This window comes from Schistocerca nitens, chromosome 2, assembly GCF_023898315.1.
Source record: "Schistocerca nitens isolate TAMUIC-IGC-003100 chromosome 2, iqSchNite1.1, whole genome shotgun sequence".
Lineage (NCBI taxonomy): Eukaryota > Metazoa > Arthropoda > Insecta > Orthoptera > Acrididae > Schistocerca > Schistocerca nitens.
The window spans coordinates 602,701,836-602,717,657 of NC_064615.1; the positions used below are offsets into that span (position 1 = coordinate 602,701,836).

Below are 15,822 nucleotides of genomic sequence, written 5' to 3' on the forward strand. Positions count from 1 at the left end.
GCCACTTGAGCCATTTGATTTGATTGTGGAGATCAGCGAGGGTGACCAGTTGCTTCCTCATGCTTATGACACTAGTCTCGGTCATTTTCATTCTTGCGAATAGAACGTCATCGTCCTTGGAAGATGCAGTTCCATGCTGGGAACAATTACTATCCCATTGGGTAAACATAGTCAAAAAAAATGGTTCAAATGGCTCTGAGCTCTATGAGACTTAACATCTGAGGTCATCTGTCCCCTAGAACTTAAAACTACTTAAACGTAACTAACCTAAGGACATCACACACATCCATGCCCGAGGCGGCATTCGAACCTGCGACCGTAGCGTTCGCGCGGTTCCAGACTGTAGCGACTAGAACCGCTCGGCCATCCCGGCCGGCTAAACATAGTCATCTGAAACTTATTCACTGGGCTTACCAGTGACCTCTCATTTTATTGTGACTATAGCATATTCTTAGGAGAGCAAAATAACTTATAAATTATCATTGTATCTAAGAAAAAGGAAAATGACGGCACAAACAAATGCTTACGACTCGAATATTGTATTACTCTGTGGAAAAGTTGATGTGAATTATTTCAACTATGAAACAAGGACTCTTGCTGATCCAGATATTGACTAGTGTGGACGTTTTAGGAATTTGAGAGTCATTATTGGCCGCCATTAAGGAAAATTTTTCGTGTAAAGCATTTCCATTTAATATAAAGAGATTGTGTTGGAAGAATTCTTTCTAGAAAATAGCTGTATGATTTCCTGAATGCATTTCAAGTGATTCAAAAGCCCAAATGGAATTTATTTCCTTTTCCATATATTAGCTTGTCTGGATATGAGGCATCGTAATTTTGTTACTGAAGTTACTGAAGTGACTCCTCTACGAAACGTACGTACTTACAAGGTTAGATCACTGAATGCTTAATTTCATCGATGATCTGAAATGAACCTACGTTAACATCTATGTCATTTTAGCAATATTTTACGGACCTGTCACAGCGTTACTGACGGGTGCCGTTGTTTCTCTCCGGCGAAATAACCTTCCTTACAGACGATCGTGAACTTCGAGGGCTGCTGCGGACAGACCTACGATATCAACGGAGACTGTCGTCGCATCTGCAACCACACTCTTCATTTCTTATTAGGTAAAAGTACAATTAGCAAAGACTTGGTTCTACAAAAATTCAGAATAATAATTAAAGTCAGGCGTTCAATCAGTTGAAGGACTTTAAAATACTCTTACCAACTATAGTAATAATTAGTGCCAGCAAACTTTCTTTTCGCAGGAGAACATGATAATCATAATCCTAAATAAATTAATTAACTCTTTGATATTGTCCTATCAAAGTTAATAATAAATGAATGAATAAATAAATAATTAAAGAAATAAAAATAATAGTAATCACTCGCTAGTTGACTTGCTGGCACTTTAAATGAGTTTACAAATATTTATACATAGCTATGTTAAAACCTCCGCCCAAACCATTGTAGAATCTCCGTCATACGTGACGATTGGAAGAGACAATATGGGCTGTACACTTCCTTTGGTCTTGTTTAAATTTTACTGCTAAATTCGTGTCACAATATAGAACAGAGTAAAAGAATAGCCGTCAGATCTTCTTAAATACTTCACTTGGGCAGTAGTCTAGGTTTCGTGCAGTCTGTACCATCAAAATGTTTGTTTTTCAGTAACCTGAGTACATCATAAACTCTTATCAACTTAAGTACGGCTACATGAGATTTCAAATAAAATTTCTAACTGGATTGACGATTTCATGGAAGAGAGGGCACTGCATGTTATGTTTGACGGAAAAATCATCGCCAGATGTAGTAGTGCCTCTGTAAGTACGTTGAGATCCTTGCTGTTCTTGTCATATATTAATGACTTGGCAGACAATATTAGTGCTCAGTAATCGATGGAATAAGTATTTCACAAGCCAGTTATTTCGTGGATAAATTACGTTCTGTTTCAACCGCCTGTGCCTGTCCCTATCGTCGACTCTCAGCGGGTCTCACTGCATTTTTCTGCAATCTTCATGTAAACAGTAACATCGACTGCGAATAGCTAGACGGAGCCTCCAGTCTTAACCGAAAGATCATTAACGCGTGCTGTGAATCAATACAGGAAACTACAGAGGGCGCAACGTGGACTGATCAGAACGTGTTTAGCAACACCTGGGTGCAGCTACGAATTTGCGGAGTGTCTTTAAAGGAAGTTGTCAATAATTGGGCAGTAAATGTCCAAGAAACTGATGTTTGTTAGTGTGCACTGTTCGTTGAGGGTCTTTTTCCTATAGTTTTCGGGGCGCGTAAATTTCTGTTTCTTCATATATAACCATTAATCCAGAGAAAAGACGCTTTACAAGCTGTGTACACAAAGAAACACCAGTTTTTATGGACACCAGCCGCCTCATTATCAACAACTTCCTTTACAGATACTCCATAAGTTCATAGCTGCATCTAGATATTAACACTGCCGGAGAAAATGTAACACCCTCACGGACAAGGTCATTTTATTGACAAGTGAGGTGACAGGCAGTTCATCATTGTACAAGTATATGATAACAATGCAGATCAGATGAAACACGCATGTCGCAGTAAAGGGTGCCACGCCAGTTGTATCGGTACACCGTGTCCCCCCTCTGGCGGCAACGCAGGCGCGTATTCTCTCATGCAAATGATCGCAAAGGTGCCGAATGGCATCCTGCCATTGATTGTCCCAAGCATCTTGCACCTTTCGTTCCAGTACAGCAATGGCTCTTGCACTGAAGAACGAGTAAGTTCCATCTTTATCATGTGACATACGTTGCTGAAGATAAGATGGGTAGATCACATAAGTAATGAGGAGGTAGTGAATAAATTGGGGAGAAGAGGATTTTGTGGCACAACTTAACTAGAAGAAGGGATCGGGTTGTAGGGCATATTCTGAGGCATCAAGGGATCACCAATTTAGTAATGGAGGGCAGTGTGAAGGGTAAAAATCGTAGAGAGAGGCAAAGAGATGAATACACTAAACAGATTCAGAAGGATCTAGGTCTCAGTAAGTACTGGGAAATGAAGAAGCTTGCACAGGATATAGTAGCACGGAGAGCTGCATCAAACCAGTCTCTGAACTGAAGTCCACAACAACAACAACGTCTTCAGTTGGGGAAAGGTCTGGTGATCTTGCTAACCAGGACAGCTGTTGTACACCACGAAGAACACGTTGCGTATGTGGACGAGCATTGTCGCCCTGAAAAAGCAGATAGTCCTTCTGTCGTAAAAATGGCAGTAGCATTGGTTAACACCCTAAGCGACGTAGCGGTCCCTGGTTACTTTACCCTACGGAAATACCAAATGTGACCCCACATCAACAAGCCTGGAACGGAACCTATGTGGCGTGAACCATTTCACTCTGAAATAGCCACCTAACCACATTTACACCCGCACACAGAAAGAACCTACTCTCATCACTAAAGAGAACAGAGGCCCATTGCATTATCTTGTCAACCCTTTCACGACGCCAAAGTGGCCATGTTTGGTGGTGTCATGGTGTCAGTGGTAGCCTGGCCAGAGGCAAGCAGAAGGTTCCCACTGGTCGCTGATGACAGAGCAGATGCAACATGTGCTCGGATTTAGACTCTGGATAATGTTCGGTCGGCCGCCAGTGCTCGCACAGTGTGTCGATCTTGACGTGTCTGCACCATGTCGACGTCCAGAAATTGGTCAACAGGTGTGAGTATTTTCCACAGGTCACTGTTGAAAGCAGCGACATATCACCCATACACTATGCCCAACATGTGCAGCAGACTGTCTGTACATCCATCCAGCTTCCCGCAGGTCCACTGTGTGACCCCCCTCAAATGGCCGAAGCTCTTCGCCAGGAATACGTATTCGTCGGTGGGCCATGGTTATACCCTAGAATGAATGTTGTAAACATTGTTCACCTCTGAACTCAGCAAAGTTAGAGCCTGCAGAGTGAAGACGGAGGATGTACAGACAGGCCTCCTTAGCACCATCTGAAGATCGTGACAAGCAAATCACTAACATGCAACTCCTCACTATGCACATATAATATTCTGGTGCCACTGAACACAGCCCTTCAGGCAAATGTATTGCTTTTTGTTTTTTTTTTTTTTCGGCAGTGTATATTCTTGTAAGCCGTTCACGTTGCGCCCAACACACGCTGGCGTCTCTACAGTTCCGTATATTCACTAGTGTCCGCTCACACAAGAGGACGTACTGTATATTCGACCTGGACGCGCCGTCCACTGCAACTATTTAGACTTTTTTTATTAAATCTAAAAATCATTTTAGCTTTTTTTTTGCTAAAGAATGAAAAGTGAAATTTCGGACATATCGGAATATATCACCTTTTAATGTTAAAGCATCTTAATACTTGCAATGTATCGAATCGTACAACTTTTATAACCATGCAGCCCCGAATTTTTTCGCAACAGCATTGGGCACCTAACTTTCACGTGCACCAGACTTCTATTTTTTATCATTTCACTTTGCTTCTCAACAGCACAACGGAAGTTATATATTCTTTCTTTCCATATACTTTACACAGCTAAGCTTCGTTTTCCATCTCCTGATATGTAAAACTTTTTCTGTATCCATCACCTAATGCATTTACAGTGGCAGTTTCAGATTTCCTTGAAATGGCCTGAATGTGAGGGCCAAAAACGGTCGTGGTCTTAAATAAAGTACAATGGGCGAGCAAAAACATTTCCTTTCGAAGGCCATACAGTCCAGAATCGTGTGCCAGTTAGGTAAAATCGCCGTGAGCACTGAGGCAGCGAAGGACCACGTTGAAGATACCCGTTTGGTAAAACACAGAGTCCTGCTGCATGAAGATGTCTGTAACTGAATGATGCACATCCTCGTCCGACAGGAACTGTCGACCCCTCAACGCCTTTTTTAAAGGATCGAAGGCGTGATAATTGCACGGGGACTATAGGGCGGGTGCTCGAGTGTCACCCACTTGAGTTGGCGTAACTTTGCTGCCCTCCCACATCGAGTAGCGTCTTGTGTCGAATCGCGAGCAGTACGAAATTTTGTGCACGATTCCACAACGGTGGTTTTCGACAAACATGCTGCTCCACTCACAATCTTCATTCTTCGATGGATGTTCAAATGGTTCAAATGGCTCTGAGCACTATGGGACTTAACATCTATGGTCATCAGTCCCCTAGAACTTAGAACTACTTAAACCTAACTAACCTAAGGACATCACACAACACCCAGCCATCACGAGGCAGAGAAAATCCCTGACCCCGCCGGGAATCGAACCCGGGAACCCGGGCGTGGGAAGCGAGAACGCTACCGCACGACCACGAGATGCGGGCTTAATGGATGTCTACCAGCGTCTGTCCTTCGGCGGCCAAGAAAAACACGACGGTACGTTGGCCCTGTTTGGACGCATTTGGTAATATAGTTCACGTTGTATATATGCAGACCGAAGTGGCAAATGAAAACTTTTTCCAAGCCCAGGGTGAGAACCTGGGGCTCCTGTTCACTAGGAAGATGCGCTAATCACTACGCAACCTAGGCCCAGTTGTTCTGCGCGACTGCACGGACTACCCTAGCATACCTCCCTCCTCAATCCAAATTCCCATTCACGCCTCAACCCACTTGGTATTCCCCTAAACTCAAACAGCGTTGCAGAGGCTCTCCAATTCCATTTGAATAGACACCTCAGCGTCGAATGAAATGGGGCATCTTGCCTAAAACCCAGGCATAGGTGTTTTAATCAAATGAAACTATTGAAACTTCTTAATTTATTTAATTCTGAAACTGCTGAGTGAAACTGAATGCAAGTGAACCTGCTTAAACTGCTGAGTGAAACTGAACGTATTCTCACTTTGCTTGTCTTCATCGTTTCATTTCTTACCTACAGAATTATTCCTGACAAATACAACTCAAACGCAATCTAACTGCTCAAAAATGATAAACTGACTTCTAATAATTAATACAAAAGAATGGCCCTGAATTAGAAGAAATCCTAACAATAACCCATAGATTTCATAAGTCACTTACCTCACAGAACATCTTCATTACACGAACTACAGCAATGCAGCAAACACCAACAAAGTCAGCTAAATAAAAGATTCTAACTACTGTAGGCTCTAACTTCTAATAGGCATGTGGTTAGCAAAGGAAAGATTTTGTTGCAGAGCAAACAAAGTATTTAGCAAATTTTACCTTAGCAATGTGACATCCAGTTCAAAAAATTATATAATCGTCTCTGATATCCAGTTCCAAAAAATTATATAATCGTCAATAATTTTAAATCTCTACGACAGATATGCATTCAGACCATCCACTCGTGCTAATACTGCAAACCTCCAACACTGCTAATTATTAACCTCTAACCTCCATCACTGCTGACTACTCTTTCCCAACTTCCATCACTGCTGGCTGTTCACATCCAAGTACTAGTCCGACCAGCCACAGAGTTTTCTACAGAGTGCACACAGCGCTGTCAGAGTTATTAATGCAGAGTACTACATAGTGCTGCCAACATACAAACACATAAACAGCCTACTTACACTATATGGCTTCAGAGATCTTTTCAAATCTCAAATATCTATGATGTGTGGATGCAGACTGAAGCAACAAATGAAAGTTTGTACCAAGGACAGGATTAGAACCTGGGTCTTGTGCTCAGTAAGCAAATGCGCTAACCACTATGTCACCGTGACACAGTAGTTTTGCATAACTGCAACAGATTACCATAGCAACTCGAACGGCGTTGCATAGTATCTCCAGTGCATGCATGATCCCCCATTTCTTCGATGCTGAAGTGCTATTTCTGTACAGTTGGAGAGCATGTGCAACGCTGTTTGAATTTAAGGGGAATACCTAGTGGGCTGAAATGTGAATGGGAATTTGGACTGAGGAGGGAGGAGAGCTAGGGTAGTCCATGCAATTACGCAACGCCACTGTGCCAGGATGGCGTAGTGGTTAGTGTGTCTATCTAGTGAGCTGGAGATCTGGGCTCGTATCCCGACATTGGAACAAATTTTTCACTCGTCAGTTCAGTCTGTATAGATCGATGATGGATGTTTGAGAATGAAAAGATCTCTGGAAACATATAGTTTCATTTGATAGTTCACTTTTCTGCATTTACCGCACGCACGTTGGAAAGACACGAAAGCCATACTAATCCCTTTCCTACATGTCAGTGGTTATATACGTACATGCATCGCAGTCGCGCTACGTTTCGTGTTCGCTGCAGCAAAGCTCTCAGACGGGAACTTTTTTATTGCCCCTTATACGTGTCATCAACTGGAGCGGCTTTTCGTTTATTGAATATACAGATGCGGTATAAAAGCACCTTCTGAAATTGAGAAACAATGAAATTAATGTATTAGTGTGTTCCCTAGCACTAGTGGAATAGCTGTATTTACTGCTGGAAGTAGTCGCAGAGTTGGCAAGCTGTTAAATCGACCATAAAGTGCTATGACAGTGATGATTTCGTAAAATGTAACGTAATATCATCCGGCGAATGTTCTCTAAACTGCTTTCCCGATCTGCATCTCGACTTATGTCTCATCCGACCTACCTCACTCACTGGGGCTCCTCGGTGTTCATCTCAATGGCTCCCCAGCCTCTTTTCGCCACTGGCTAGACGCAGCCGTGAAGTCTAACAGTCTTCTGCACCCTATGTGAACTGATCACTTGTTAAATAGCATTCACACTTTTTCTCTGCGGAGGACACACAGCTCACATCATGAAGAAAGAAGGAAAGAGATGATGGCATCGTTTGCTATGAAACCCTGAGGATTTATTCAGCTGCGTAATCGGAAAGTGCTTTTCTACCTCCATACACAATGGCCCCTTTCTATGCTGTATGTGAGACTTGTGTCCTAAGTGAACAAAAATATGGAAACACCAAAAACACAACACATTGCGAAGCCTAATACGATGAAGGAAAGCCGTTGGCATTCAAACCAGCTTCCAGTCGTCACGGAATGGTTAAATACAGGTAGTATGTGGTTTTCAAGGGAATCTTATACCATTCTTCCTGCAGAATAGTGGCACGTCGAGGTATTGACAGTGGAAGTTGATATCGATCACGTATTCTTCTCTCCAAAGTAGACCACAGAAGGCTCCATGATACTGAGTTCTAGTGCCTGTTGTGGCCTGGGAAAATACGACGGCTCATCCCCGTCCACACAAAACCACTGCTGGACGATGCGAGCTGTGTCAACAGAGGCCCCTGTCGTTTTGGAACTCGGTATCACCATTGGGGAATAAACATTGTACCATGGGGTGGATCTGAACAGTCAAAATGGTCGCATAATCCTTGGAAGTAATGCAGCCTTGCAGGTTAACCGTGGTGCCCATGAAATACCATGACATGGCTGCCTATATCATCCCCGAACTTCCGACATGTTTCACTCTTGGGACTTCTACTCAACTAGAAGTTGAAAAACTTCATCCAAGACTTATCCAACGAAACGACTTTCTTCTATTGCACCATAGCCCAGGTTTTATAGGTTCGGCACCTGTTTCGTGTTATGGGCATTTGCATCACTGATGAGGTTTTGGAATTACAGCTCACCCTACGGTTCACTGCTTGTGGAGCTCCCTTCGTATTATTTTGGTGCCGTCAGGGTTCGCAAGGGTGACATTGAGTTCGGTAGTGACTTCTGCAGCTGTCTTCCTCCGTTTTGCGTCACAATCCTCTACAATGAACGACTGTTACGATCACTGAACGCACACTTTCGTCGGCATTACGGCTTAGCGCATAACGTTTTTAACCTTTCCCTGTATGCGATATAAAACTTCGATTCAGTGCCTCTTGAAATACCGAACACTTCGGCTACCTTTGCGACGAAAGCCCCCAACATACGAGCACCAATAATTCGCCCACGACATAATGCACTCACAACTACAGAGAACCCTGTTCTGACAACAGACGACAACTCTAGTGTCCATTCGTGGTGAAATACAGCACGGAACCTGCACGCTCGGTTAGCACCTGTATTTATGTTCAAGCATGTACTTCTCCTTGTGTTTCCATATTTTTGTCCATCCCCTTTGTTTGTGCTGTCTGCAGATGATGGTACGGGATGTGTGTATAAAGTAGTGTCATGTTTGTGTGATGATGAAAGACGGGAGTGATTAAACTCAGTGCGGGAATTAGCCTATTCCCTTGAATATCACCAAAGGGGTCGCCAGGCTTAATGTCCCAATATGATGGATTGTTCACCATCAACTGTATCACATACTCGCACTTCATGAGACACTTTTATTTATTTATTTATTTCATTAACAGTACAGGGTAACCCACCGCCTTGAAATGTAAGGTGGGTCGGATGCTTCTGAATCTAACAGCAAAGACTTCTCATTGTTACAGTCTTATTGGTATACAGTTGTTAATCCTTTTTTTAAATAATATAAAGAACATAATACATAAAGATTTCTCTGAGGTTACAGCGAATTGAATGCTTAACAGTTGTTAAAACGGTTCCATATAATTTGTTACTACTTAGTTGATGAGAATATAATTTAATTTATACAATGCAAATGTCAAAGAAAAATAAAAAAAAGAAAATGTAACACAATTAGCGTGGTTAAGAATAATTTGTAATACACTCCTGGAAATTGAAATAAGAACACCGTGAATTCATTGTCCCAGGAAGGGGAAACTTTATTGACACATTCCTGGGGTCAGATACATCACATGATCACACTGACAGAACCACAGGCACATAGACACAGGCAACAGAGCATGCACAATGTCGGCACTAGTACAGTGTATATCCACCTTTCGCAGCAATGCAGGCTGCTATTCTCCCATGGAGACGATCGTAGAGATGCTGGATGTAGTCCTGTGGAACGGCTTGCCATGCCATTTCCACCTGGCGCCTCAGTTGGACCAGCGTTCGTGCTGGACGTGCAGACCGCGTGAGACGACGCTTCATCCAGTCCCAAACATGCTCAATGGGGGACAGATCCGGAGATCTTGCTGGCCAGGGTAGTTGACTTACACCTTCTAGAGCACGTTGGGTGGCACGGGATACATGCGGACGTGCATTGTCCTGTTGGAACAGCAAGTTCCCTTGCCGGTCTAGGAATGGTAGAACGATGGGTTCGATGACGGTTTGGATGTACCGTGCACTATTCAGTGTCCCCTCGACGATCACCAGTGGTGTACGGCCAGTGTAGGAGATCGCTCCCCACACCATGATGCCGGGTGTTGGCCCTGTGTGCCTCGGTCGTATGCAGTCCTGATTGTGGCGCTCACCTGCACGGCGCCAAACACGCATACGACCATCATTGGCACCAAGGCAGAAGCGACTCTCATCGCTGAAGACGACACGTCTCCATTCGTCCCTCCATTCACGCCTGTCGCGACACCACTGGAGGCGGGCTGCACGATGTTGGGGCGTGAGCGGAAGACGGCCTAACGGTGTGCGGGACCGTAGCCTAGCTTCATGGAGACGGTTGCGAATGGTCCTCGCCGATACCCCAAGAGCAACAGTGTCCCTAATTTGCTGGGATGTGGCGGTGCGGTCCCCTACGGCACTGCGTAGGATCCTACGGTCTTGGCGTGCATCCGTGCGTCGCTGCGGTCCGGTCCCAGGTCGACGGGCACGTGCACCTTCCGCCGACCACTGGCGACAACATCGATGTACTGTGGAGACCTCACGCCCCACGTGTTGAGCAATTCGGCGGTACGTCCACCCGACCTCCCGCATGCCCACTATACGCCCTCGCTCAAAGTCCGTCAACTGCACATACGGTTCACGTCCACGCTGTCGCGGCATGCTACCAGTGTTAAAGACTGCGATGGAGCTCCGTATGCCACGGCAAACTGGCTGACACTGACGGCGGCGGTGCACAAATGCTGCGCAGCTAGCGCCATTCGACGGCCAACACCGCGGTTCCTGGTGTGTCCGCTGTGCCGTGCGTGTGATCATTGCTTGTACAGCCCTCTCGCAGTGTCCGGAGCAAGTATGGTGGGTCTGACACACCGGTGTCAATGTGTTCTTTTTTCCATTTCCAGGAGTGTATATAGAGGGAAGTGATATGCTGTATTTGGATGAGTAATACAGTCTAAGTAGCATGTTGTTTAGTAGTGGCCTATTTCTAGCCATTTCAGATGAGAAGGTCTCGGTACAACCTCGAGCTATTCTCATCTGAAATGGTTTGCGCTAATGTATGTTTACACATATTATACAGATTAAATGCTGATTGAGCCCTTCATACATGGAATACATGAATTTTAGCTTCACATGAGAAATACACTAATATTTGTAACTTGTTAGTTGAGATAGAATATAGCTCATTGCTAACTGATGCATTATTCCTTAAATAACTTAATACATTTCTGATATATGAAATTCATTGATTATAGCTTTGAATAGAGAAGAGAATATACTTCTGTCTGCACACAATAAGACGATCAATACATGACTGCTTGTGTGCAGTGTACTTTAAACACTATACCGGATGCCATTGGGGAGAAGGAGTCTCGGAATAAAAGTTCTTCGAGCCTTGTCCTCCCAAGCGACATTACCTTATTACTACAGTCTTAGTACGCGGTGCTGGTGTTTATTACTTTTATGATTGTTGTGTTGTTTGTGACTGTGTTGTGGCATGCAGCGTCATACATTGTTGGTTTTGGTCCCTTACATGTCGATCCCTTCTGAGTCATGTTCATTTAGTGTTCCTTCCTCTGTAAGTAGGCTGTTTAGGTTTTTATGTTGGTAACGCAACGTAGCGCTATGTATGAATATCACTGACTGTGCTGTGTGCAGTCTGTGGCTGGTTTGCATTGTTGGAATATTCTAGTGTTGGGCGGTTGGATGTGAACAGCGCGTAGCGTTGCGCAGTTAGAGGTGAGCCGCCAGCAATAGTGGATGTGGGGAGAGAGATGGCAGAATTTTGAGAGCGGACGATCTGCACGTGTGCCCATCAGAAAGAGTAAATTTGTAATACTGTATATCGTGAACTGATATATATATGATGACACTGACGGCGGCGGTGCACAAATGCTGCGCAGCTAGCGCCATTCGACGGCCAACACCGCGGTTCCTGGTGTGTCCGCTGTGCCGTGCGTGTGATCATTGCTTGTACAGCCCTCTCGCAGTGTCCGGAGCATTAAGGTAAATACATTGGTTGTTCTCTATCAAAATCTTTCATTTGCTAACTATGCCTGTCAGTAGTTAGTGCCTTCAGTAGTTAGAATCTTTTATTTAGCTGGCAGTATTGGCGCTCGCTGTATTGCAGTAGTTCGAGTAATAAAGATTTTTGTGAGGTAAGTGATTCATGAAAGGTATAGGTTACTGTTAGTCAGGGCCATTCTTTTGTAGGGATTATTGAAAGTCAGATTGCGTTGCGCTAAAAATATTGTGTGTCAGTTTAGTATTGATCAGAATAAGTAAAGAGAGAAATGTCTGAGTATGTTCAGTTCTGCTCAACTGTTTGAAAATCAAATAACGTAGAGGTTTTCCAGCACTGTCATTTATAAATTTTTCTAAGGGGATGTTTCACCTCGGTTTCGGACTCTGTGGTCGTGTTTGTGTCCTCCCATGTGACACAGTGGAGATGTCTGGAATTTAATATGGACATTGGCGCATAGGCTGGATATCAAGAACTCAAACTCCACCACCACTCCCCCCTGTAAGCCAAATGCTTGAAGTGAAAATTTTTTCCACACCCAAGGTTCGAACTGGCTACCTGCGAGCTGAGCTTCACCGAGCATTCGCACGTTTTCAACCACGGCTACAGAGGCTCACGCCGTAATTGCCACACTTATAACATGCGGTGATCACATTGATGTGTTACTGGGGCTGCCACCTGAGCGACGCGCCTGTTGTTGGTAGGTGACCGCAGGTACGGACTGCAGCCACTGGACCCGCTGCGGCTGACGGAGGTGCTGCTGGAGCAGGGCCGCGGGCTCAGCCTCGCTCTCCGAGACGTCGACGTCATCGGCCTGCACGCCACCGACATCAACAGCGTACGGTTAGTACCCGCACACATCTCTCTCCCAGTCACTCTCGGGGCATAAATACACTACTGGCCATTAAAATTGTACACCAAGAAGAACTGCAGATGATAAACGGGTATTCATTGGACAAATATATTATACTAGAACTGATATGTGATTACATTTTCACGCGATTTGGGTGCATAGATCCTGAGAAATCAGTACCCACAACAACCACCTCTGGCAGTAATAACGGCCTTGATACGCCTGGGCATTGAGTCAAAAAGAGCTTGTATGGCGTGTACAGGTACAGCTGCCCATGCAGCTTCAACACGATACCACAGTTCATTAAGAGTAGTGACTGGCGTATTGTGACGAGCCAGTTGCTCGGCCACCATTGACCAGACGTTTTCAATTGGTGAGAGATCTGGAGAATGTGCTGGCCAGGGCAGCAGTCGAACATTTTCTGTATCCAGAAAGGCCCGTACAGGACTGTTCAAAGTGCCGTCAATGCGAACAAGAGGTGACCGAGACCTTTGTACCAATGGCACCCCATACCATCACGCCGGTTGATGCGCCAATATGAAGATGACGAATACACGCTTCCAATGTGCGTTCACCGCGATGTCGCCAAACACGGATGCGACCATCATGACGCTGTAAACAGAACCTGGATTAATCCGAAAAAATGGCGTTTTGGCATTCGTGCACTCAGGTTCGTCGTTGAGTACACCATCGCAGGCGCTCCTGTCTGTGATGCAGCGTCAAGGGTAACCCCAGCTACGGTCTCCGAGCTGATATTCCATGTTGCTGCAAACGTCGTCGAACTGTTCGTGCAGATGGTTGTTGACTTGTAAACGTCCCCATCTGTTGACTCAGGGATCGATACGTGGATGCACGATCCGTTACAGCCATGCGGATAAGATGCCTGTCATCTCGACTGCTAGTGATACGAGGCCGTTGGGATCCAGCACGGCGTTCCGTATTACCCTCCTGAACCCACCGATTCAATATTCTGCTAACAGTCATTGGATCTCGACCAATGCGAGCAGCAATGTCGCAATACGATAAACCGCAATCGCGATAGGGTACAATTCGACCTTTATCAAAGTCGGAAACGTGGTGGTACGCATTTCTCCTCCTTACACGAGGCATCACAACAACGTTTCACCAGGCAACGCCGGTTAACTGCTGTTTGTGTATGAGAAATCGGTTGGAAACTTTCCTCATGTCAGCACGTTGTAGGTGTCGCCACCGGCGCCAACCCTGTGTGAATGTTCTGAAAAGCTAATCAATTGCATATCACAGCATCATCTTCCTGTCGGTTAAATTTCGCGTCTGTAGCACGTCATCTTCGTGTTGTAGCAATTTTAACGACCAGTAGTGTACGTTTTACAGCTTTTCTTTATCTGCTGTGAGTACTCTATGTGATCAAAGGTATCTATGCGTCAATCACTGTGTGATATCCCCACTTGTTGGATATGTCACTTCAGTTAAAAAAAATAATAAACCCGGTAAAAGACCAGATACGCACAATGGCCTGCTAATACCACTAATTCAAAAGTGGATTACAAACCATCTCGGCACCAAAAACATTCATTTCAACAGTAAATATTCTCAAACCCTCATACTGAAATATGAACGTACAATGGATTTAGAGCGATGTTTTGCTATAAAACAAGACGAATTGAAAGTGGTGAGCCGCACGTGGTAGCCGCCTGGTCTAGGGCGCCTTGCCACAGTTCGCGCGGCTCCCCCCCTCGTAGGTTCGAGTCCTCCCTCAAGCTTGTGTGTGTGTGTTGGCTTTAGCGTAAGTTAGTTTAAGTTAGATTGAGTAGTGTGTAAGCCTAGGGTCCGATGACCTCAGCAGTTTGGTCCCATAGGACCTTACCACAACCACCAAAGTTGCGACAGCGACAAGCTGTTTTGTTGCAACTTGCACGTCGACACCTCGACGCCGTATCCATGGTAAATAAAGGCGTCACTCAATCAGTATTTCCACTGTCTCTACGATCTAGAAGCAATCTCCAATTCCTGGAATGCGTTTATACATATCGACCTGTATTGCAGTACGCATGTAATATCCAATGGCTGTCGCAGCTCTGAAATCGTCTTCTGCTGGATAGTATATATCGATACGACGACGCCATCTGCATGGGAACCTTTGACATCACTTAACCACTACTGTCTTTGCTGACATAAATCTGGGAGTTTATGATAAATCCCCACACGTGGCTATCGGTGTTCTCTGCAGATTATCATTGGTTATCTCTTTTATATATATTTTTATCACGTATGGAAGAAATGCTGTTTATAGGAGTTACTTTATATAGAGTAATGTACTTATTTGTTCATTTGCTATTACCGTTCGTGTAACTGTGCTGTATATACTTTATATTAACAATGTCTTACGTTCTGTATACCTTATTCGCTGTCGCTGACGCAGAGCATCTCGTTTGTAAACTACAACTACGTTGCTCTCCTTATCAGTTGACGCTCGTGGAATTACACCAGCTTCATTCACCCCCACCACCTACTATCATGAGTATAAATTCTTTTTTTAACATTTGTTATATATGATGCATTTTATATATTACTACTGTTATCAGACATCCCTCTAAATCAGTGCTTCCCAACCTTCCTTAGATCATTACCCCTGTGTACAATTAGATATTAGCTAGTACCACCGCCCTACCTCCATCCCCCCATCCCCCACCCCTGCCATCCGTTGTCCCCCCTACCCCACATTATCACCAACTTTAGCACCTAACTAAACTGTAGGATGAAATACTTTTCTTGGAATACTCTTACTTTTAAAATGAGGAAAGATGGATGATATTTAGCGTGTATGTGTGTGTTTGTGTGTGTCTGTGTGTGTGTGTGTGTGTGTGTGTGTGTGTGTGTGTGT

At 44.5% G+C, this 15,822-nt stretch overlaps 1 protein-coding gene across 1 annotated transcript in view; it reads left to right on the forward strand.

The window, feature by feature from the left end:
* LOC126235188 (protein takeout-like) overlaps positions 1 to 15,822 on the forward strand; it is a 103,436-nt gene that overhangs the window by 24,895 nt on the left and 62,719 nt on the right. Inside the window, exon 3 of the mRNA XM_049943918.1 lies at positions 12,811 to 12,949. Coding sequence (XP_049799875.1) covers positions 12,811 to 12,949 — 139 coding nt within the window. The remainder of the gene's footprint in view (positions 1 to 12,810; positions 12,950 to 15,822) is intronic.